We start from the raw sequence: 24,902 nt of genomic DNA, 5'->3' as shown, positions 1-24,902 counted from the left end.
GAATGTCAACGCATATGAACTTGATTGTGATTGTCCAATGAGCCTAGAACATGCACACAACTCACTCTCATGTGCAGACATTCTGTAACAGATCAGCAATGTGTTCTAAAGGCATACACGACTGTGAAGAGCCCCAATTATTACATAATATTATTTTGCTTTATTTCTCTTAGAACATGTAAAATAACTCAAAAGAAAATATAAGCAAGAAAAAACAGCAGTCATATCAAAATGCCATTGAATCATTCAAATAAGGCAATCAATGCTCGAGAAGGAGTAGGACAAATATAAAAACTGTTCTAGGCCTACTCCCATTATTTGCTCTATTGATAAACTTTGTCATCAAATATAAGACCTCAACTATCAGCCACCAGTGTTCAATTTTACTGGAATAAAAAAAACACATATTCAGACAAATCAAAAACAATCAGAATAAATACAAATTTGCATTCAAACCATCCAAGTACAAACCAAGCAGGTTCAGAGCAAACAAAAGATCCAAAAATCTATTTTCTAATAAAGTCATTAATGACCAATAAAACAGAAATCAGCAGGATCCAGCTGCTTCTTAAAATTGAAGATGATCCCCTTAAGTCGCACTTGCACTCCTTTGGGAATCGAGGACCAGCTGGAGTGGAGGTTGAAGGTGGAGCGGGACATCTGAGCCAGTCGACAGAGATGGATTTAGGAGAGATGACATCTTGGTTCAGTCCTCCATTCTTTATGACCCAGTAGAGGTTGTCCTTAAAGAAGTAGGTATCTCCTAAAGAACAGTGGCAACAGAGTGACTCTTCGGTTTTTCATGACACAAAGGTTAGCCTGTAACAAACTACCAGAGTTACTGTTACACAGAAGCAGAGGTAGAAAATGATCTACTTGAATATTTTCATTTTCTCCATGGTGTCCAGAGGATGTATCCTTAATGACTTTGTTGACATCCTCACTTTTCCCCTAACTCATGACATTCATATTTGTCATTCATGTCCCCTTTGCTCTCTTGTCTTTTCACCTAGCACCACCATCAGGTCAAAAATCATGTTTCTTTATTGCTAATTGGCAAATGGTATGCTTTTATGCTAAGCTAAACCTGGAGTGTATTCAGGTCCCCCCTAAAAAGGGGTAGATGAAAATTCCTGATTGCTTTTCAAACAGAGGAAGTAAATCATGATGGTGACCTCTGTGGGTAAAATGCTCATAAATGTAAGTCTGTAATCTTGCAAAATAATCAGTACATTTGTTTCAAGCCAGCAAAAGTCTCAATTTAATCCAGATACAAATGAAAATGTGTCAACAAACTGAGTGAGAATAACAAGTAAGATCCGTTACTCCTGTGTCCCGTATATTAAGTTCAAAAAGTTTTACTATTTTTGAGGGTAGTCCTTATACTCGCAAATGAGTATTTTTTACATTGTGGTACTTAAGATACTTTTTCTATATACTACATATAGGGTTAAGCAGTCATGTTTTATGAGTGAGTTCCTGTTCGTATCATAGGTTGAGGTGATACACAGACTTGACTGCACACAATGCAAAGACAATGACGGCAACTACAGGGATACCCTCATTCAACACATTTGTTCAGGCTCAAGGATGACACAGTGTGGTTGAGATTATGAACTGAATGGAAACATACAGAAGCTTCTGTTTGTTTGCTGAGAGTCCCTAAGGAATCTTTTATGGTTTAAAGAGAGCTCATTGCTGGATTTATTGGTATTAACTCTGTCAATTTAGGGAATAGCATGAAATCAAAAGCAGGAAGTGACTACATTTCGTCACCTGAGATGAATTTGTGGGGTAAATTCCAGTGAACAAACCGGCAACTCAAGCCAGTTGATTGATTTGTAGTTACTTCTTATCTTGACTTCAATCAGCTCTCTGTTATTATTTTGACTCTTCATACCTTCCAGAAGCACCTGTCGCCCTGTTTGTCATCGCCCTTTGCCTTGGTTTTGTTTATTTGTCTTGCATTGATGAAATTCATCACATATTTGAGACGTTACCTTCTCCCCAGGTGATGATATCATCCATGTCGGAGGGCACTCCTTCCCAGAGGCTGGAGTCTTTTGGGTAGCCAGGATCCGGATTTCTGGTCACCTGTTCACCTTTACGGCTCTCGTCAAACCTCCAAAACTCCCCTTGGCTAAACAGGTAGGTTTTGCCATTGTGAGCCCAGATAAAAGCTGCGTCCAACCTGTCCACCAGTGCCCCATTTTTGGTCTTCATGCCCCATTCAGACAGGGGCCGAGGGTAACCGCTCATGGCCACTGTGTCTTTGAAGACCCAGTACTGAGATCCTGGATAGATGGGGCAAGGTGTGTAAGAACATTTTAGAATCTTCTTTATCTGCCAGATTGCCAGTTTATTTAGTCAGTCTACCCACAACTTTGGCAAGAAAATGAATCCATCTAATACCATTTGATTGCCATAAAATTGGGTAAAGACTGTGCAGATATTTAGTTAAATAGTCTTCACACACTTATATTCCATGTTGGATTGTTCTTGAATGGGGATTACTGTCTCTTCTTGATTTAATTGTGACCAGTGTGTTATTATTTATTTATGTGTCTGTGTGATAAATTAATTAAACCTACAGAATAAATGGCAGCTTATTATCAATGGTGATAATATTATCAGTATAACAAACCTCGCTCAAAACCCCTGATCAAAATAACATTGAATGACGAAATCAAAAGAATAATCCAGCTTCACCTTCTTTCCGTACCTATAAAGAAGATGATACTGCTGTCGCTTTTCCTCTCATACACTGTGTCAACCCTGGTTATTCCCGGCGGGAGCCCGATCCAGAAGTCTTTGATCTGAGACGGATAGAGCGACACCAAGGACCCGTCTCGCTTAGTTCTCCAGAAGTGTGCACCTTCCCGAGAAAACAAAGTGAATGCCCAATCATCAGCACCAACATGTCACTGTATATTCAGAAACAATATCAATTCTGAATGTCTTTATGTTACATGTACATTATTATCTACTGACCTTTAAAAAAGAAGACTTCTCCCCTGATATTTGCCACGGCATCAAATCTTGCATGGCAGCGCTCACCAAAGGAGGGCTGAGAACTGGATAGAAAACATTTTGTTAAAACTCTTTTTATAGAATGCGGTGTACTAAATATTCACTAGAGGATGCAATAAGACAAAACCCTTTTACAGTAAAGATCAATCAGAAGGCTTTTAACTCCATCTCTGGTCTTAAATTAGTCATCATTCATTCACGCAGGAGTGAACTGAGTGCATGGATATAGAAAATGTTGTCTATAAAGCAAATGATTAAGTGCTTATTGTCTAGATGGATGTAGTCAGGGATTTATTGTTTTTTGGCTCTATACTCACGGTCGTGTTGGTTTTGGAGGTGGTGGACGGGGCAGGCTTGGATGGTTAGGGTCAACCCCACCTGGTGGCCTATTGTCCTTCACACCTAAAGCAGAATAGTGACAGGGGGCAATGTTGAAGAGGTGAAAGAGTAAATGACAGAGCAGGAAAAACTACAGGCAACCCATATCCTTCCCTGTAGCCTGGGGAGTTTGACACACAGGATGCTGTGTTTTTAAGACAAAGAAAGAAACGCCTTAAGGGAGACTTTGAGTTGCATTTGATGGCAGTGTTGGTTTGTCAGTTGTTCCACCACTTCTTTAAAGACTTGAGCACCTACACAACTAGTGGATGGATTGCCATGAAATGTGATTCAGACATCCATGGTTCCGAGAGAATGCAACCTTCTGACTTTGGCGATCCCCTGATTTTCATTGTAGCGCCACCATGAGGTTGACATTCCTGAGAAATGTCTTCAGATCATTGAACAACTTGAAGTGAAATTTGCTTGAGATATGCAAGGTCCCTTGAAGTTAAATTGTGAATTTGGCCATCTCCTTATGTAGCACCATCATCAGGTCAGCTTGGTGCTAAATGTAATGTTGTGCATGTAAGCATAAAGACACACAAATCAAAAAGATGCTGAACATGGGAAATACAGAGGTGGTGAACTCTTAGTGAAGTCTCTCTGCATTTTATGACCTTTCAAGTCTACTTTTATCTCCCACTTCTTTTCATATGTTCCCTCTGGATCCATGTTGATACTTGGATTTGGCAGAAAATATAAAATAAAGCAGTTAGAGGACAACAGCCATCAAAGTCAAGTTATTTTGAGCTGGAGTTTCTGTTCACCTCACTGTTTCAAAAGATAGTTTCTGTCAAACAGATAACACATCTACACGTTATGTAGGTGGTATTTAATCAATATATCAGAGGTTCGGCAGTTTGACTGTTCACTGACCGTAGAGCTGCTGGATAGCCAGTCTGTCGTCCAGGGCAAGCTTGAAGTTGGGAATATCCTCCACAGGACCCTGGTAATACGGCCTCATGATGGATGGGTCAGTGGAGGAATGGGAAAGGCCCAGAGCATGACCAAACTCATGCACTGCAACTGTGAACAAGTCTGTGCTCTCGCCCACACCTGAGGATGTGAGAATGAAGCGTTACTAGATCCCAAACGTCCACAAATTGGTGATTAGATGTCACTGCCATTACATTCTATATGTCTAAGGCGGGACAGGTCATCTAGCCATCATCCCTGTATCATGATTACATCCAGTCAATACCTCCATAGCTCCAGATCTCATGATCATCAAAGTGTGTGTCACCCGCCATTTTGTCCCAGCCAGGAAAGAAGGCGTGAGCCAGGGTGCCACCCCTCCCATCAAACGGATACCCATCGTCGTGCAGCAAACTAGCAAAAGACACTCTGATGTCCCCTCCAGCTGCGGTCCCTTGGCTGGCACTCGGCACCTTACGGAAATTCAAGGGGGCCGCGTCACTCCAGGCTTTGAAGGCGTGAGTGAGGATGCTCTCCACCATATCATTGGGCAGCCCGGGTGAGTAAGAGCTCGATGGGAAGCTGTCGATACTGCAGACAACAGAGTAGTAGTTTAAATTATAACATAATTGTGGACTGTTATTAACAACTCCTTCTAAACCTCGTCCGTATTTTCATATCACGAAATACTGCAGGTGATTTTAATACACAGCCTACCACATGATCAAATGTTCATTTAAAGGATTTGAAAGGTTTGAAATTTCTACAACTTCAACAGATATTCTAGTTTTCTGCTGATACTTATTTTCCCTCTTATTGTCAACAAATCGTATCAGCTCCACTCTTATGTGCCTGTCGACCAAATCCTGAAACAGTTTGTTCCGCCATTGTTGTCAAAAAACTATTAAAACACTTCAGCTAAACTGATGCAGTTGGTCACATGCACCTTTTAAACATGGCTGCTGTCGTTTAACCTGAACCAATCCTGCATACCCCTTCCTGTTGCTGCAAATTCTCATTAGAGCAATCTGAAGTTTTTATTTATGTACTAATACTCAATGGAATAGGTTTATCATTAAAACTATGGGATACAGTTTTATTTGTATATTTTGTATGTAAGTTCTGTTTCTTTTCATCTGAATTTTGCACACATTTAGAGATGCATGAGTGTGTATTGTGATTACACTTTAATGTGAGCATCAGTTCGATAAACACAGAGGTTCTTTACCCCAACACTAAGTAGTTGGCTTTAAAACTAAATTTACTGATGGAAAAATTAAGGTGTTGGTTATTTTTGGCATTCACAGATCATCTTCTCGTTTGTTGATGTGAGTCATATACAGAGGTGTGATAAAGCCGCAGAGTGACATGACAGGAAACACACCTCCATGTGAGGTATTTCTTATACCACTTGAGTCCTGACAGAGCGTATCTTTTCCTCCTCCTCCTCCTCTTCCTCAGCATGTCCTCACTCCCCACAATGTCAGGGAGAGAGCACCGTGGCGTGGACATGAGTTTCGTGGTTTCGCTGTCTAGAAGAGAAGTTGATCACATATTGGATGTTGAAACTACACCACAGCACCACATGTGACATGCAACATGTTATACACATGATGTGCTGCCGTGAGAGAGGTTAAGACGTTACCGAGCACCCCGGTTTCCTGGACTCCTCCAAATCTCTGCATGACCCTGATAGCTTTTTCAATCCCCTCCTTGGTCTGCAGTTGACTTGTGCGGGGGTCTGGAGGAGGAAGGTAACCATACCGGCTCAACCAATCCTGCACAGAAAACAGAGGAAGAAAAACACATATCTCTTGTGTGATGATAAAAACCATCTCTTACATGAGTCAAGTTAGAGGCCAATGTTGCAACATGGAGGCTATCTGACACAAACACTGCTCCACTTATGACTCCAGATCATCAGTGGACATCATGTGAGCATGTGCCTTACAAGGCAGTGTCAACCTCTTTTGTCATTAATATTAAATGATCCTGTTCTTGTTGGGTTGCTTGAAGGGGTATGAGTAGCATTGATGGTTTGCTTAAAGCATTCAAGAAAAAAGAGAAGCGAATAGTTGGGAATTGACATAAGCACACATCTGTGTTGACACAAGTAAAAACAGTTTCTTACAAGCGATTTAGAAACCTGCCCTTCCTCCCACATTGCCTCCACCCTTTCACTGTAGCTGCACTTGAAAGGAAAAGGTGTTGTCTTCTCCATCAACCGTCTTCTCTGTGGGTTTTATGCTGCAAAAACGTGTCCCTAAGAACAATGCACTTGTCTTCTCTAGTTTTTTTAAAGTCTGTATTAATGCACCTGAAAAACTGTTTCATTGTGGTCACATATTTTGCACACACAGATCTCCTTGAAAACTAGCACCATCATATGGATAACAACAAAACATATGGACTGCAGCAGAAGTGAAACCTTTCTTCCCACAACTTATTGCACACAGATTCTCATAAGAGTGAAGTTGGGCAAGTCGCTTTTTTAAGGAAGTGAAGAGTGTGAGGGACTCACACATTTTCACTCTGTTGCTTTTAAGTGAACTTGATGTTTTTCAATGCAATCAACTGAAGACAGATTAGATGTTGTGCTCTTTTAAAGAAAATAGTCGAAATCTGCAAAAACAACACTTGTATTTTAAACCCTGTGGGTCACCTAAAGCGGTCAATATGACACCCCTCTCACATGAGACAGAAATATATCTCTACCCAACAAACCTTTATATTAAGAAAAATAATAAAACACGTGCAATATATCATTGGATGTAGACATATTTGCGATTAAATTGACATGGTTATATGTGAAATGCTGTCAATTTTAATGAATCAACAAAGTGAGTCAAATCTTCAACGTTTTATATTTTTGTCAAATGTTTTTTTGCTCGAAAAAAAAGAAATAATTTGTTGAAAGTTAAATATTACAGCCAATTCCAGTAGGTGCCTAAAATCAGCATAGAATCAACACAAAGTACACAAATCGAAGGGAGGCTACAACTTTTTATAAAGGTTTTCTGGGGGTCTGTGATGATTCTTTTCTACTCACCACCGCTCGGCTGTACTGTTCTGCCTCTGCTGATGCGCTCTCTGTTAGACTCAAAACCATCCACAGCAGAAGAGCCAGCTCCATTGTGGTCACTGCAGGAATAAGTCCGCTCTATCATTATTTAAAAAAAAACCACTTCATCGTTTGGAGGAGACATTTCAGAAGCTTCGTCCAAAGTGAACAGAAGCGAGTAAGAGAGAGAAGGGGACAAAGCTCACCGTTGTTTCTCCTCTGACTGCTCTGCCTGGTCTCCTGGGACTAGGCTGGGCTCATCGATCTTCAGTGCACATCCGCCAACTTCGTGCGTGCGTCCACGTTTTAAGCACACACGTAGCGCGTGCATGTTCAATAGCAGAAACGTCACTTTAGCTCTTCTAAGGAATTTGTGGCCAAGGTCAGGAAGCTTGTTTAACGCCAAACCTCTGTACAGCTGTTGCTTTTTACTCTTGATATTTACAACTGAGATATGTTCCAATATTAAATTAGATTAGATTTAACTGAATTCATCTGGGTTCATAGGCTGTAACCAATGTCTTTAACAGCCTAACATACAGGATACATGTGTAAATCATAATGTTGATGATCATTATTATTTATATATATGATGATGATGATGGTGGTGATGATAATGATGATAATGATAATAATGATAATAATGATAATAATGATGATGATGATGGTGATGATGATGATGATGGTATGGTGCTTGGAAAACAAATCATCATTTTGTTATATAAAGACTGATTTCCCCAAGTCCTCTGCCGCCCATTAAGGTACCTATTCAAGATAAGAGGAAGGACTAAGTCACAATAAATAAAAGTAAGCTCATTCTGGTCAATAAGAAAACTTTGCCTATCTTCTTGTCTTTAAATTGAATGGTTTTTAGCTCCTGTTTTATTCCGCCCACACTTTTCTCAGCTTTTCACCGCGCTGCTACCGTCACTATATTTGACACAAAAGTCCCCTGTGTCAGACACCTCATGTCTATGTTTAGAAGTGTTATATTAGCTGATGATTATTGTGTCTGAGAAAATGTTTCCATTGCTTTGTGCTCACTGAGAAGACATCTTATAGATAAATAAATACCTGTGTTTTTATATTGAAGTTAGTGGGTATTTTCAGGATGCTAAGCTGTAGGAGTGAAAGACTGATGATATTAAATCTGGCACAGAGGATTCAGAATCTTACTTTGATCAATTTTACACATTTTCTGCAACAATATTTTTATTGTTGATGATGACCATGAAAATTACAGGTGTAGAATAATTTTTTTACATAAGAAATTAACTAAAATCAAGATATTTAAATTCCAAGACCAATTTAGAATTTAAGTTTCAAAATTAGGCCGCAATTTGTATATACTACTTATACTTATACTACTTGGAATTTTATTGCAGCAGTTGCATTTTCAAACACCAAAATATATTTTTTTTAAATGTTGAATAAAATCTCATAACATTTTTATTTGGTCACTGACCCTCCATATTAATCATCACCAAAATAATTGAGTTGAGTTCAGCATGATCTATTTTTCTGCTGTTCTTCAACACAAAGTGCTTATGATACAATGTCGGGAAACTGATCACGCTGCATTAAGCTAGAGTGCTCTGGCTTCTCACATAGCAGCTCAGAGTCTCATGTCCGTGGGTCTGCATGTTCACTTTCTCTTCATATTGTCCCTGGTATTATCTTTCCTCCTCTCTCTCTCTCCCTCACTCTTCTTCTCTCCTCATCCTTCTTTAATTTCTGTCCATCCTCTAGGGCCCATGTGAGTCATGCCATTAGCACAGAACACTGCCCGGCTAATGGTTGTCCAGTTTCCATCATGTCCACTACAGGTCGCTTCACCAGTGGAGAAGATTAGAAACGTTTAGCTGCTGAGCAGAAAGCAGTTGGTAGAGATGCTTCCTTCATGCTGTTACAGTGTGAGGGCCTGTGGATATTCATGCACTCAGCTGATTTAACATATAAATGCAGAAAAATAATAATGTCAGAAAACTTGCTCACATTTCTAATGTGGTGAAAAATTAGATATGTTATGGATTAATTATGCCCCTTGAGAGTTTTAAGGTCTAGATTTATGACATTTGAGAGACAGATCACAAAGCAGACGTGTTTGTTTTACTCTCCCGACTTTAATACTATTTTATTTTATAATATTTGAATGCTGGGAGATTGAAAACAAAGTAAGGATTTCATTACATGCTGTAAACTGTGTTTATCTGCTGTTCACATGACAATAAACATCCTGAATCTTGAATCTTGAGACTCCACACGTTCAGATCTTTGCCAAATTTAACACGTTCGATGAGAGTCTCACTCTGATGACATGCAAAGGCCAATTTTGAACATAATCATAGCGCCACCTCCTGGAGACATAAACTCTTAGATTGTTTACTGGGCAGCTTTAGCTCAGGAAGTAGAGCAGGTTAGCTAAACGTTGGTGGTTCAACCCCTGGCTCCTACTAAATATACTAAACCTCCACATTGCCCCTGACGGCTGTGAGGACTGTGTGTGATAGAAAAAGTGCAGCACATAGAAGTCCTGTATGAATGTGTGTGAATGTGACTTGTCTTGTAAAGTTATTTGAGTGAGAGAGACTAGAAAAACACAAAACAATATATAGTCCATAAAATGTATTAATTGATGTATGACTACCCTCCAGCAGGGGGCAGCGTTCTTGTTTTGTGTGTGTGTGTGTGTGTCAGACAGCAGGGCCAACCCCCAGTGCTGTCCATAGGCAGGGCTTTATTTGAGGCAGGGGTGATGATGAAGTGTCTTAAACTCAAGTTGACCAAAAAATTAATTTTATTATTATTATTATTATCAGTAGTCATTTTACATAGTATGTTTTATTACTTTATTAACATCATCTATTATCAATAGTGCTTATCATTGTGCTTATAATCATTATTTTATCATTAGAATATAATAATATATATGTTTTTATTATTATCATCATTGTTTTTCCTCTTCTTCTTCATCTTATTATTGTTTGTATTATTATGAGGGACCTCATGGCACGCTCTCCGGGCTCCTGTAGTTCCGTAGAGACGGATGAGGCAGCGCCCCCTGCCGGTAAAGCCGTCACCACTGGGGGGGGGGAGGAGTCGCACACATCTTTATAAAACCAGTTCGACCCACAGAAAAGAAAACACTCCTGAAAAGACCACTGCAGACTCTGACCCGCACGTCCACCGTGTGTCCTCACCTCTGCAGCGGGGCTGAGCGAGCGGACAGGCCGGTGTTGTTGACGTCGCCAGGTCGGTTAAAAACAGAAGGAAAAAAGCCGGGGAGGGGGACGCAGCTGTCCACCGCTGGATCTACACCGCGACGTATCTGCGCAGCAACAAAGAGGCTGAACAGAAAACAACCATCACAACCACCAGTGTTCAGCAAAATGTTAACGTTTCCCGTTAACGGTGTCCTGTGCACGCTCGCCCTGCTGGTGCTGTGGCGGGCGGAGGAGCTGGCGGAGGCGTGCAGCTGCGCTCCGGTACACCCGCAACAGGCGTTCTGCAACGCCGACGTAGGTGAGTTGAGCACCGGGGTGGGTGGGTGGATGGGGGGGGGGGGGGGGGGGACTGACGCTGCTGTTGTTTACTCAGCCCGTGTTGCTGCACCAGGCTCCGGCTCAGATCACGGGGGGACACAGCGGTGGTTTGCAGCCGCCTCTGGTGCGTGCTGAACGGGCTCACAGAGGCTGCAGGAAACCGCTTGGAGGTGGAGGGTGTTGCTCCACAAGGCCATGGCCCACTGCGTTGCATTCAGCCTGCACACTTACACACGTTACTTTTGATGCCCTGTCATGTTTACAACCGTAGACCTGTTATACCCAGGTGGCCATTTGGGAAAGTGACATTTGCATGGACCACACACATGCACAAATGCAAACATGCTTATTTTGGAGTTGAAATTGCAGCCATGATACTCACTGATGACTTAATATTCTGCCATTACTGACCATAACTCATTGCTGCTCCCTTCATCTCTATCAGACTTTCTTTCTCTATCTCTATCAGACATTAATACTTTAAACATTGACACACTTTTCCATCATATTACAAGCTGTTTCTTCTATTCAACGTTGTAAATACTGTTATTTTGCTGATGTCTCCAGTTCCACGCGCCATCTATTCCACTTCTGTCTGCCTGGGAGAGGATGTGTCTCTCACATGTGTCTCTCTCTCGGAGGTTTCTACATTTGTCTTCCCCTGTTAAAAGGGTTTTTTTGGTAGTTGAGGGTTAAGGTCAGAGGATGTCGCACCTTGTTTAGCCCTATGAGACAAATTGTGATTTATGAATATGGGCCATACATATAAAATCGGATTGATTGATTAACGCTAACCTGAATTAACTTTATTGTTATTATCACATCTCATTTCACTATAATATCCCAGTTTAAGCCTCTAAAATCCTCAATAAGGCAGCTGTGTTGTTGCATGTGAGTGCACTGTGTTGGTGTAATATCCAGGAAGGATTGTGCTCCCACCACTGTACATAATGTCTCAGCTCTGGAGCTGGAGTGTGCGTGTTTATCCAGGCTTCACCCTCCGGCAGCTCCGGGACGAAGCAGCAGAAGCAGAAGCAGCGTCTCCTAGCTTTTGCAGGGCAACGTGGCACAAGAGAGGGGAAACAGACGAGGAGGGAAAGAGCAGAGAGGAGGACAAGGGATGGAGAGAGTGAAGAGAAATTTCAGGGGAGGGGGGTTTGAATCTCAACCGCAGAATATGTCTTTTTTTTTTTTTTCCTTTTTAATTTCCATTCCTGCCTTGTTTCTTCCTGTGAGGGGTGGTGCAGTGAGGAATTACAAGAATGCTGCTGGGATTTTCCCAACTTTGCTCCGGTGGACTCACACTCGCACTCACACACACTTTCAAAAGCCCACATAGACACCATGCGGCCTGCTACCATGCACGGTGGACTCTCTCACACACACACATGCACAGTGACATCTGGCTGTCAGTTCAGGGCGTGTTTCGGGGAAAAAACCCAATAAAAGTCACGGTCGAAGTTGAAAAATGCCTGGTATCCTTGAGAATAAGGAAAGTTCAAGACCGCACTACTCTGGCTGCATCTTTCTTCCTTTTTTCATGCCCGAGTGTGTCTGTGCATGTTTGTGACTGTGTGTGAGTGCGGGTAAGATGTTTATCTGCAATCTCGTATTGCAAAATGACAGCTCTATTTTCAGGTGTGACTCAAGCACTCGCTGAGGTGGCAGCTCTCAGAGACAGAATGTCTCACAGCGGAGGTGTACTTGAGGTTCACGTGTCCTCATGTTGTTTTGAAACGGCGCGTGAGTCAAAAAGGCCTTTGTCAGCTCTCGTAAAAAGGGAGGAAGGAGGATGTGCTTTAAAGACCACGAAACCGCAACAACGGTCGATGCCATTGTCGGGTGACGCTTTCGGGGCAGATCTGAGGATGAAAGATCTAAGAACCCCAAACTGCCTGGTCAGAAACCTCCAGGACTGCGGAGAGAGGCGCAGGACTTGTTGTCGTGGGGTTGCCCAATAAAGTGACACTGTCGACATTTAATGTGGTCTGACAACTGTTTGTTTTTTAAGTGGGATCCCACTCCCTGCTCGTTCAGACACACACTGTACAAGCAGAAACCAGCCGTGTGAGTTTGCCTGTGTGCAAGTGTGTGTGTCACCTGTTTTTTTCAAATTATGCTCTGGTTCAGACCACAGGCCATTAAAATCAGTGTCATGCACCTACCACACACACACACACACACACACGGAGACACAAACATCCCCTTTTCATATAAATCTGTTGCCCACAAAGGGGAACTTCCCAGTGAGTCCATCCTGAGACAGGGCGTTGTGGAAGACCAGCATCACCCTGCTCTCTGCAGGAAAACAGCAGTGGACATGCAACAGCACATGCACACTCCCTCGACACGTCTCCATTCATGGAAATATGCATGTTTTCGTCATGCATGCATCATAAGACACCCAGTCCCTCAAACACAGCGCCCCGAAAACCAAAACCTCAGTTCATCCATTGAAAATGAATCAGAATCTCTTTAAGAGGGTGTTTGAAAAGAGCCTGTTGGAGCCTCAGGGTTTTAGAATAGAAATCAGCAGGATAAGCTTATTTCCGCCAACGTGTATTTAAAGGTGCTAGATGGAGTATTTCTGCTCTCACTGCATAGCCAACTATCACCAATTGTTTACTCACCAGTTTAGCAAAATATTACCACTTAATAGTCTCCAGCAGCTGAAGGGAATGGCAGCGTTGACTTTGAGGACATCTGCCAGTATTGTCCTAACTGACTAAAAGACCTGCATTATAAAAATGTTGGTCATATCAGCGAGACACTACTGAGGAGTTTCAGGATCAGTTTTTTCTCAGTGCAAGGATCCCTCTAATATGGTTCTTAAAGAGTTGTCATCAACTGATGCAAGAATGATCTCACATTCAATACACTTTTTAAGACATTAAGACAAAAGTCTGAATATAAATGAAATACATTTTTTTATTAGAAACTCATACAAACATCATAATCAAAATAATCAAAATCAATAGTCAGAATATTCCTGTCAGTCTTAGCATCTATGAAAATTTAAAACTTAAATTAGAAAAACGTTTAGCTCAATACAACTAATATTCCCTAAACCAAATTACTTTTGGGATGTATAGAGTTGTATTGTATTGTAGTTGATGATATTATCTTGTGAATGTATCGGCCTTACTCTTGACCTCCCATCACCCTGTCCCATTCAGTCCCTCTCCCCCCTTAGTCAGCAGTGCATCTCCGATCACTGTCATGAAAAACCGGAGCTTTCTCCTTTGCTGCACATGTTCTTCATCCAGATGTCGTCAGAGGTCGTGAGCTGCAGGCTGAGTTGTGTTCGAGGGCAACTCGTCTCTGTTCAAATGGCAGGTTAAACAGAGGGCCTGCGCACGTCTGGAGCTGAATTTAACCACACCAGGAAAGTCTGGGATGATTTGGTGGTCGCTGGAGTATGAAAAAAGAAATGGATAGTCCTGCGGTGGACTGAATGAAGAGTGCGGGGGGGCACTGAGGATGTGGCGTGTGTGTTCATAAGGGGTTTGCATGGAAAACATTGCGTAGTGCGACTGATGCGTGCATAAGTCATTAAGCGTCGTCCTGGCCGGGAGGGTAGGGGAGCCGGCTGAATGTGGGTCACTAGATGGTTTTTGGAGGGGGCTCCTCTGTGCTGATTGATCGGTGCTGATCAGGCGACTGTGGGATCAGTCTGCAGTGAAGCTCTGGTCGCCTGCAGGCCCTTGGCCATCGTGCTATTTTGAAATCACACTGTAGTCTATAGCTTTATTGCAGGAGGGGAGAAACGGAGAAGTTGTCTGCAACACCAAGGTAGACAGATAAAGCTCTCGTAGCATTGCATTCTGAGTAACAGTGTAATTTGCTCCTTGGTGTTTGTTGCGCTGCTGCTGATTCTCTCCTCATTAGTTTGTGGCTCAGAACGAGGTCAGGAAATGAGAGTGGAAAAACTGAGAGGAATGCAGGAGAGAGTGCCAGCCAGGTATACTGCTGCATGTGTGTGTTTATGTGTGTACTCTGGCTGCTGCCGCTGCATATTTGCATAAGCATCAGAGTGGAACCTAAATGCAGAGGTTTGCTTGTGAAGAACCAGCACTAATACATATTTACTAAGTCCATTGATCAGTGATGATAATGGTTCCACTTGATAAAAACCTGCATGTGTTAATCAACAAATAGCTTATCGAACCTCTATCTCTTCATTTTCTCTTTCCTAATAATGAATGAGTCAGTCATTTATCTAAGATGAATATTTTGCTTGTTAAGGTTTTTAATTTATTTGGACTTTTATGACTTAAATCTGCAGTAATTATTTTTTGGGGGCAGCACAACAATCTATAAACACTATCCAATTAACATCTTATAAAGATGATGTGCTGGTAAAAAGCAGAATTGATGCAATATGATTATTTCTTTGAGCCACTTCATGAGCCCAATAATCCCAGTTGGGTTATGATAGGAAGAAAATGGTTTATAGTTTTATTCTAAGTGTTTATACGATTTCTATAACAATTTTTATTGCTATTACCAAATTTGTTTCAGCTTCATAATTAGCTGCAGCGGGAAGAATGTAAAAGGAAAACGGAAGTAACGCGGAAAGGAGCCGAAAAACTAGCCGCTAATAACTCTGGGAGCCATGAACCTTCATATTTGTGTCTGCTCCAAACCATTAACTGAACCCAAGGGTGTAAGAGCACCAGCAGTGAGTGTGTGTGAGTGTGTGTGTGTGTGTGTGTGTGTGTGTGTGTGTGTGTGTGTGTGTGTGTGTGTGTGTGTGTGTGTGTGTGTGTGTGTGTGTGTGTGTGTGTGTGTGTGTGTGTGTGATGTCCCCTGTTCCTGCTTATTCTATGTTTTTCTTCTCTCTATTGCTCATATTTTCCATTCTGAATAAATGCCATAAGCATAGCTGAAGCTTGATGTAGTCAGTCAGGCCAATAAAACACACACACACACACACACACACAGACACACACAGACACACACAGTGAGAAACTTGCCTCTGGCCAAGTCTTTCTTTGTGTATCAGCTTACAAGTTGTATTTTTCTACCTTAATTCTGGTCTTGTGACTGTTTCCTGGTCATGTTTTTTTCACAGGACTATGACTAACAGAAACTTTTAGTTTGGTTTTCATTGACTAGACTAGATGCTGAAGCTTATCAGAGCCATGCTTTATTGTGGTATGTGCCCATCAGACTTCATGCAGCTCTGAAAGTTGTTTTGGCTTTTGTCCGATCTGCCTTTTTCTCAGCCTGGGAGGTTGTGGATAAGAATCTGAGGCAGGCTGATGATTCAGTATCATCAGCTTTCATGTCACGATAAGTTGAGTAGATGATTGTTTTCATTGTTGTAAAATCTGACAAATTGTTATTTGATTCTATGAGACATCAGAAAACTGGAACATGGAGGTCACTGTGTCAAATGTTTAATTTAATTTAAGAACAAGAAAATTGTCACATCTGAGAACTTTGGACCATCGAATATTTGGTATTTTTGCATTAAAATCAGTTATCGGAGTTGTAGTGGTAGATTTTTCTTCCAACCAAGTGCTGCAGTTAATCAATCAATTAGTTGATTGACAGAAAAGGAATATGCAACCATTTTCAGAATTGAAAATAATTTGTCAAGGAAAAAATGGCAAACATTCTCACTGGAGTGAGAATTTGCTGCTTTTTTTAACTAAAACCATTTGGAAACACAATTCAGCAACGATTAGATGATTATGATTGTTTATGTGTAGATTAATCAATAATGAAAACGATTGTTATTCCAGACCTGCATAGGTTCTTGTCTTTAGAGCTGCAATAATCAGTTGATGAACTGAAAGCCCAAACATTCATTAATCATGAAGATTTCCTGCTTTTCCCTGTTAAACGTTATCGTGAATTGAAGATGTTTGGGTTTTAACTGTTGGCCAGAAAAAAACCAACATGATATTTTGCAGATCAATTGAGAATATAACCTGCAGATGAACTGACCTTGTTCCTCTGTGTTTCTCTCACAGTGATTCGAGCGAAGGTGGTGGGGGAGAAGGAGGTGGACTCAGGGAACGATATCTATGGGAACCCCATCAAGAGGATCCAGTACGAGGTCAAACAGATCAAGGTAAGAACACTGTCATCATCACTGTAGGCTACAGGGTTTTATAGTCATTCTTTGACCCCTTCCTCCTGACCTTTGACCCGCCCCTCCCTCCATGGTTTTGTTCCAGATGTTCAAGGGTCCTAACCAGGACATCGAGGCTGTGTTCACCGCTCCAGTGTCCGCTGTGTGTGGCGTTACCCTGGATGCCACTGGCAAGAAGGAGTACTTGATCTCAGGTCTGTTTCTACTTTTTTTTTCAGTTTGTGTGATTTATAATAAAAGCAGTGCAACAAGTCAGCATTCGGCTTGAGGCTCATTAACGCTGCATTTACGTAAGAAAAGAGAGAAAGTGATGACGTTCTCTGAGGAGATGATGTGGCAGTGTAAGGAAGGAGTAGGAGATTGTTCATCTATGATGGATATTTTCTTTGTTAAGATGAAAAAAAGACAAATAAATGGATGTAACGCTTTAAAGTCACAGCTGCATGATTTCAGTGTTGTTGGTAAAAACAAAGTGAAAGAATAGAAATCCATTGGGAAACAATAGGATTCCACAAACGGACAGATAAACAGATATTGACCTGCAGCTGTAAACATCCAGGCAGACTAACACAAGGTTGGATAAAGACTAGCGGGGACATTCTGTGTGTCGGAGGAATCACTGTTGATGTTATTATGCGTAATGATAAGCTGCAGACTCAACCGTGGAGACTGGGAGTGACCTTGTCTGTTGTCTCGGGCTCATGGGAAATGTAAATATACGTACTGTTTAGCTTGTTCTCCCCCACTCAACTTGATATGACTCTGGAATGAAAATAAAAATCTTTCACACCCTGAAGGGAGCATGTTGAAGCTGACTGGATGTACTGAGTCCTATTGACTGTCTATGACCTTGTGTTACACAGATTTTTATGTCTGTAAACTAAACTTATTTTTCACTTCTTTCATTTTATAACCAGACTCTACAGCTGCCTTCCTCATATCAGAGCTTTAGTTGCCTCCACCGAGGAGGTTATGAAGTTATTTTCACCTCTTTCTGTTGGTTGGTTTGTAAGTAAGACTGCACAAAAACAACCAAACAGATTTATGCAAAACCAAATCAGGAACTGATCAGTGTGTGAAATTTGCTGCAGCTTGATTGAAGAGGTCGGCTTAGCTAGTGTCGTTATTATACTTCTGTTTTTGTATGGATTACACACATGAGACACAACTTCAGAGCTGCTGGTTGGTAAATTCTGTGTTTTTGGAGAGTTATCCAACTCTCCACCAGACAGTGGATATATTTCCTGAAATGTTGAAGTATTCCTTTCGTGTCTGCACACTTGACCTGGCTGTTATAGTGATTGAAGGTAGCGCAGGCAGTCCGCAGTGTACATATAGACATGGTAGAGCGAGAGGACGAGACACAGGGGACCATGATGTCATGCACGCTCTGGTTTCCTCATCTCAGACAGAGATGCACCCGCAAACACTCACCCCTAATTACACAGAGTTGTACGGAGAGGAACTGCTGAAGCCAGCATTTCCTTCCCTTTTTTTTCTCTCAAGATGAAGGAATTGAGTGATGGGAAAGAAAGTTTCTGCCGACTGGGCCGTCTGTTTTAAAATGACTCATCCTTTCTTTAGTTTTAAGGGTTAAAAGTTGGACGAGCTCCAGTGAAATGTGAGTCAGTTGCGTCTGTGTCGAGGACGGACTGGGACGACTTCAGCATGTTGAGAGTTGCTCTGCAGGCAGATAGTGTTGTCGACCTTAAAACTCAACATGAAACATCTTCCTGTTTTGACTGTTGCCAGTAAAGAGTGAAAAAATGCCAGATTTTCACAAGGACAGGTGGTGTGGGTTGATGCCTGCGGGCACCGCTCTGAGGAGTCACAGATTTTATCTGTCGCACATGCGAATCTGAGGCTTGTAGCTGGTGACCTTCTGTCAGATGAGAACATTTACACTGATGCATCAGGAGCCGGGTGTTCTGTCTTATGTCTGAAATTATTTCTGTCACATGGACTGTATCTAAAGATGGATGAGTCGTCAATATTTTCTCGCAATATCCTCAAATGTAGACAAAATGTCCTGAATACAAATATTGCTGTTTTGTACAATTTACATCATTTGGAGCCCGAGTCTGTGCAGGAGCGATCAGGGGATCGGGCTGCAGCATCGATGTCCCATCAGTACACATGCTCAACTGGAGTCAGTCTCCACTGTCAATCACGACATTTAGAAAACCAAATAGTTGATTAAAACCTAACATGCTGAAGAAATGAACACTTGAACATATATCAAAGTTCTTGTCCCATCCACCAACATGGTGGAGCAGCGGGGTTTATTACCTAGCCCTCAGGGGTCATTCGAGATACTTTACATCTTTTACGATATACAATTTATTGTCGGTCACTGTGATGCTTTCATCCATTTTTGTTTCTTTACAGGCAAGGCCGAGGCCGGCGGTCAAATGCATGTGACCCTCTGTGATTACATCATGCTCTGGGACTCCTTGAGCACCACCCAGAAGAAGAGCCTCAGCCAGCGCTACCAGATGGGCTGTGAATGCAAGGTAAGATGCAGCAGAGTGTGTGTGTGTGTGCGTGCGTTTGTGTGCGTGTGTGTGGTTCGTCCTCATAAAAAATAATAAAAGAAGCTGCAGTTATTTCCCTCCTGGAGCTGAAAACCAGACATAACAGACAAGACGAGACATGAGCCAGAACAACAGCTACAACAACAAACAACCTTCTTTTATTCACTGCAAGAGACTATTTCTTTAACCCCGTGCTGTAAGCAGAGTCCACAGGAAGCCACTGGCCCGTCCAATAATCTGTCATGAAAACACAGCTCTGTTTTTATATATCTCACACAAACAATATATAATGCATTTATTATCCTCTTCAAAGATGCAGATAGAGGGATTTGGTTTCCTGTGGACAGAGCCAGTCTAATTTCTTCTGATTATTTACTTTATAGACCTGAGCGTGACACCAATCTTCTCATCTAACTCTTTCTTCAAATCACAGTCTTGTCATTTATAAATTGTATTGTATGTTGACAGTTATTGTACAAAAGGGTTATATGTTAAAGTTCTAATCCTTAAAAGTTCCAGTTTGATTTAGCAACACCTTATTAACAACAAGTGCATTTCAGCATGAGCGCTTTATATTCACTTTTCATACATCGCTCAGTCTGTCAGGGACAATTTTGGGTTCAGTACCTTGCCCAAGGATACTTTGGCACATGAAGATGGGGATTGAACCACTGACTTTCTGGTAAGTGAACAACCCGCTCTAACTCCTGAGCCACAGCAGCCTCCAACCTCGGATAAGGGGAAGGAGATGAAGAAACTGCAAATTGCCAGAAATAAGTGTAAATGCATATTAAGTAGATGACTTCAGGCTCCATTATTTACTTTAACACACTGTACTTCCTGTAGTTGTGTCAAAATAAAAGCAAGTTAAAGGCTCTGAATGTGAATCAGCAGGAAAAAATCATTTGCATTATTGGTATCTTAAGCAGTAAACAGAAAGGTGGTCCTGTATCTGTAAGATCTATGAAAATGATACCCCTCTGCAGATTGCACCCACAGCATAGAGATACTGATTTGTGTGTTTCTGCAGATCGTGCGCTGCCCCTCTCTGCCCTGCGAGATCTCAGCTCCCGAGGAGTGTCTGTGGACGGACCTGATGATCGAGAAGCAGGTGCATGGACGGCAGGCCAACCACTATGCCTGCGTGAAGCGGGCGGACGGCTCCTGCTCCTGGTACCGCGGCGTCGCACTGCCCAAGAAGGAGTTCCTGGACGCCGAGGACCCTTAGGTCATTCGGCACGCCCGACTGCCCACTGCACAGCCTGACAAAAATAAATGTAAACGATTCCATTGAAATGAAATATAACCACATCAGGCAAAGTGATTTTTTTGATATGAAAAGTAAAGCTAATGTGACTGAAATTACCCGCTGGTCTGAAAACAATCTTTAGCCTCTCTTTGTGTTTGTCGTTTTTAAGCATTTCAGTCGCAACTGGAGCCACTTTCAACCTCAGCACGGCTCAACGTTAGCGGAGACCCGGAGGCTCAGAGGTTGTTCTCAGACCCAGCGTCTCTGTAAAAACAGATAAAATGGCATCATGAGACATAGACTGGTCAAGTGATGATGTAACTTCCTCCTGAGGCTGGCGTCAGGAGGATTTATAAATTCTCGTTGAGACAGAGCACTTCCTGCCCGGCAAAGCTCTTTAGCAGCTCTGCTCTCCGAAATCAATCCCCTTCTCTACGGACGATCATGCGTTACCCATCGTGTTTCTACTTTTATTACCTCATCCTCTATTTTATTCCAAAGCCAAATTCCAAGTTGCCTTTTTTTAAATGATTGTCTGCCTCTCTTCCGAACACCATAAGTTTAATGCTTCTCTCATCCTCTCTGCTGGGAACTGTTTGGCCAATGGTGACATCGGACGCCCCCTCACAGCACTTTTATTATTATTTCATGATTCATCTCGCATGGCTGTTTTTGTCCGGTGTAGTTCTTGAAATGATTTTTAACAACAGCCTGTGACCGTCACAGGCCTCACTGGACCAGTCTATGCTGTGTGAGGATGAGCGCTCTAAATTTAAACCTGCTTATGAGGAGAAAAATAACAAAAACATCCCTCTTCTTCTCTCTTCTTCTTCTTCAGATCTTCACCTCTCTCCTTGTCCCCACTATGTAGCTGTACAGTACCTATGCATATACTTTTGTTGTTACTTGATGATTATTATTTACTGCATTAGAACTAGATTTGCACTTTTTGAGGATGAGTTCCAGTAAAGACGAGAGCCTGAACACTCTGATGTGACAGTTATCTTTCACCCAGACCGACAGATCCACCTCAGGTGCAGATTTTGCCTATTTTGAGTCCTTTTTTTTGGTGAGTTCACACTTCACAGACGCAAGCTTATCCTTGCCGTCTTTGTCGTGACAGATTAAAAAAAACAAAACGGTGAAAGCAGCGGGAGAAAGGAAAAACAAAAAAGTGGTGTGTGCGAGGTTCGGATATAAGGGATCTTTTTTTGCAGATTTTATGTATGAAAGATAAACAAAGTTTGTGGGATGTTATTTCAGTGTCTTTGTATTATCTGTTGATTGTAAAGGCAAACAGCAGTTTCATGATTTGCCAATATATTTCATCTCATGAGTAATAATGTCTTTACACGCTTAATGTTCGCTTTGACTCGTCTTTCCTGCTCCTTCCAGTTATTAATGAAAAGCTTTATCGCTGTCCTAGAAAGCAAGTTACTCAATTGAAGTTTACAGTGCTGTTTTATACACCTCAAGCTACATTAACAAAAAAATATATATATGATGGAGTATTAGAGGCATAATTTAAAAGTAAACTCTTTCCATTTTTCATTACTTTGTATTTTTTCAGTGTTATTATTATACCTGTCATGATTTCTGTGTGTTTTCGCTGTCTATGTCTACGATGTCGGTAGCTGTTGTGTTGAGACGAGAAGGTCCTCTTGCGCTGGAATAACGTGAGAGTGAGAGAGATTAATTCTTTTTGGAGAGAGACGAGAAATGGGTACCTTGTGTGAATAGAGGACTGTGCATGTGTTCGATGCTTTGTGTAAGTCCGGGCGAAGGACAAAAAAATAATCAGTATTATCACATAAAAACCACCTGTTTGAAAGAATATATGCTGCCCGTGTGAGTTACTTGACTAAAATGACAATAAACTGAAAAGAAGCAGCAGAAAATAACATTACAGTAGTTAATAACATGATTATTTATTTCATAATGTCGCATTTATTTTTTCGAATCGCTAGAATTGTAACACAACAGACAATCTGGGGGTCTGTTTCACATTTTATTGAATATCAGATCTGACCTCCACACTTCCGGCATGTTAAGCAGTTGAACTTGGCCTTCACTTCAATGGGCTGCTGTTGGTTTCCCACTTCAGACGTGAGAGTGGAGTATAGAGAGGCTGAGCTGGGAGAGGAGTAGACAAATACACTTAAATAGATGTGGTAATCGACTCAACCAGGAAAGTATTTGAGAAATGTGCAGGCTGATCCCAGAGCGGGTGGTTTTGTCATCTCTGTTCATTCTCTCCTCAGTAATAGTCATCCGCTGTCAGAGGGGATGTCACGTCTTCCTACATGGACATTTAATCTGGACACTGAGTTGAAGTTGTAATAGTCATGAGAGAGGGTGTAAATTGAATCTTATTGTACGTGAAATGGATTGATGCAGGTAGGTGGATCTACTTGTCTTTGACTTCTCCCTTTGTGCGTAGAGACAGTTTGCTAAATCCTCAGTACATAGGTTTTGTAAACTGTTGCTTCAAACTTCTGCTTGCAATCCTGCTTACCCAAGACAGAGACAAAAGACAGGAAGTGATGCAACACTAAATTGACACTTCTTGTCCAAACAGGCACAAAAAATACAAACAGATTAAACCTTTTACTGCATAATGTTGACCCACAGCAACAAAGAGTCAGTATGACAAACACAAACAATAAACAACTTGCTATTTACACATGAATATATTTGCTGACTTGTAAGTGACGAATCAATGAATTTAAATAACGATCCATACCAGTGTTGTGTAATTAGGAAAATGGAAAAGACAACAGTGATGCATATATGAAATTATGATAATGTGAAATGACTCTAGTCAAAGTTTCTGATAAAATACTTTCAGGAGACAGGCACATTTAAGGCAAGAGGACAAAGTGACAGTGAGAACGACCATCACTCCGGTCGTTCTTTTGCTGCTTTCATGTGATCCAGTTTTGTATATTTTTTTATTTGAAAGCTACTTTGTTTTTTCTTCCACCTCAAGACCTAAATCAAGTCTATTCATATAATATTATTATTATAAATACAAAATCCATACAGTATTTTTTTTACCTATTGAGATAAAATGTTTAATCAAAACTGGATCAGCTTGATCCAACGAAGCTGCTCTGTCATGTACCTGCTGTAAACAACCAAACATTTCCACATAAACACTGTCCCCACCTTATAGTTGTGATGCCACCCACTGGCCACCAGAGGACACAGCAGCTTCTTCAAAAGACATGAGAGCAGAGGATCCCTCTAGTAATCTGAGTGCATCCTTTACAACAGGAAGGTATGGAAATCATATTTATGAAGCACGTTTAATGAGGAGATTAAGTATAATACAAGAAAATTATGCAATAGTAATACAAATAAATGTCGCTTTACAAAACTGATAAGAAGCTTTAGAGTTTACAGTTTTATCAGATGATTTTCCTGAATGTTATCAGTTTATTTTGAAATGTGGACACAACTGTGATACATTTCAGGTCATCGGGTCATTTAATCCACATTACAGGGCCAAAAAAACATAAAAAGGAAAGTAAATAGGACGATGTTTCACTTGAACCAAAGTGTCGGACAAATTTTATTTTTTCTACATGATTGTGAGATGTGAGGTGAAAAGTCAAAGGAGCACGTCTCGCCTGGTTTCCATCCAAACTAGTGCAAAAAGAAGAAAATGTGAATTTAACACATTTCCATCCACTGCTGTTAAATCCAAAAAGATGAACAGCTGGTGGCGTCCATTTTCCAGTTGGTGCCATTAAACTATTGTAGAAGAAGGGGACGCAGCAACATGGCATCATTACAGGAGCACCAGTCAAACCTGGAAAAAGTGAAAAACAATATAGAAAATATGACAGAAATGTGGAGGAATTCATTTGTGTCATGTCGTTCATCGTGTTTCTTCATTAGACTAATATAAATACTTTATATACACCCTGGTTTATTAGCCAAGCCTCCATTGCACTTTGTTGTGTTTTGCTTTTATCGTCACCTTGTTGGTTAAAACCCACTTTAAAGATTTTCTAGTGTTTCATGACAAATCAGGGATTGTTTGACGTTTCCAATTGACTGACATGAACTTTCATTAACTTTT

General features: G+C 41.2%; 2 protein-coding genes and 1 long non-coding RNA gene across 4 annotated transcripts; 2 read left to right on the top strand and 1 right to left on the bottom strand.

The window, feature by feature from the left end:
- Nucleotides 1-137: 137 nt before the first annotated feature.
- On the bottom strand, nt 138-7,734 carry mmp25b (matrix metallopeptidase 25b). Its single transcript, XM_020083556.2, has 11 exons — nt 7,594-7,734; nt 7,376-7,467; nt 5,972-6,104; nt 5,711-5,858; nt 4,613-4,917; nt 4,288-4,467; nt 3,348-3,432; nt 2,992-3,074; nt 2,723-2,875; nt 2,001-2,294; nt 138-763 (listed from the first exon to the last, which is right to left on the bottom strand). Exons 2-11 carry the CDS (start codon nt 7,457-7,459, stop codon nt 507-509), a joined length of 1,722 nt encoding a protein of 573 aa, XP_019939115.2. The 5' UTR covers nt 7,460-7,467; nt 7,594-7,734; the 3' UTR covers nt 138-506.
- Nucleotides 7,735-10,467: 2,733 nt separating this feature from the next.
- timp2a (TIMP metallopeptidase inhibitor 2a) lies at nt 10,468-22,649 on the top strand. Of its 2 annotated transcripts, XM_069517421.1 has the most exons (6): nt 10,484-10,909; nt 16,911-17,011; nt 17,118-17,226; nt 19,421-19,545; nt 20,597-20,843; nt 21,654-22,649. In XM_069517421.1, the coding sequence occupies exons 1-5, from the start codon at nt 10,777-10,779 to the stop codon at nt 20,792-20,794; spliced, it is 666 nt and encodes a 221-aa protein (XP_069373522.1). In that variant the 5' UTR covers nt 10,484-10,776; the 3' UTR covers nt 20,795-20,843; nt 21,654-22,649. The 2 variants fall into 2 exon arrangements, with proteins under 2 accessions (XP_069373523.1, XP_069373522.1); XM_069517422.1 differs by having other exon boundaries at nt 10,468-10,909; nt 20,597-22,649.
- Nucleotides 22,650-23,081: 432 nt separating this feature from the next.
- On the top strand, nt 23,082-24,099 carry LOC138406031 (uncharacterized). The gene is made up of 2 exons (XR_011239698.1): nt 23,082-23,212; nt 23,991-24,099. It is a non-coding gene; the product is annotated as an uncharacterized lncRNA (long non-coding RNA).
- The last annotated feature ends 803 nt before the right edge of the window (nt 24,100-24,902 follow it).

Source organism: Paralichthys olivaceus, chromosome 21 (assembly GCF_024713975.1).
Source record: "Paralichthys olivaceus isolate ysfri-2021 chromosome 21, ASM2471397v2, whole genome shotgun sequence".
NCBI classification, from domain to species: domain Eukaryota; kingdom Metazoa; phylum Chordata; class Actinopteri; order Pleuronectiformes; family Paralichthyidae; genus Paralichthys; species Paralichthys olivaceus.
This window is presented reverse-complemented; position numbering and strand designations above follow the sequence as displayed.

What these genes read in the sequence shown, in the direction of transcription:
- mmp25b (XM_020083556.2), bottom strand. Translation starts at nt 7,459, where the DNA reads ATGGAGCTGGCTCTTCTGCTGTGGATGGTTTTGAGTCTAACAGAGAGC. An exon ending in AACAGTACAGCCGAGCGGTG is followed by an intron (nt 6,105 to 7,375) that starts GTGAGTAGAAAA and finishes TTTTCTGTGCAG; the next exon opens with GATTGGTTGAGCCGGTATGG. An exon ending in CAGTATCATCTTCTTTATAG is followed by an intron (nt 2,295 to 2,722) that starts GTACGGAAAGAA and finishes CCATCTATCCAG; the next exon opens with GATCTCAGTACTGGGTCTTC.
- timp2a (XM_069517422.1), top strand. Translation starts at nt 10,777, where the DNA reads ATGTTAACGTTTCCCGTTAACGGTGTCCTGTGCACGCTCGCCCTGCTG. An exon ending in ACGAGGTCAAACAGATCAAG is followed by an intron (nt 17,012 to 17,117) that starts GTAAGAACACTG and finishes GTTTTGTTCCAG; the next exon opens with ATGTTCAAGGGTCCTAACCA. An exon ending in AGATGGGCTGTGAATGCAAG is followed by an intron (nt 19,546 to 20,596) that starts GTAAGATGCAGC and finishes GTGTTTCTGCAG; the next exon opens with ATCGTGCGCTGCCCCTCTCT.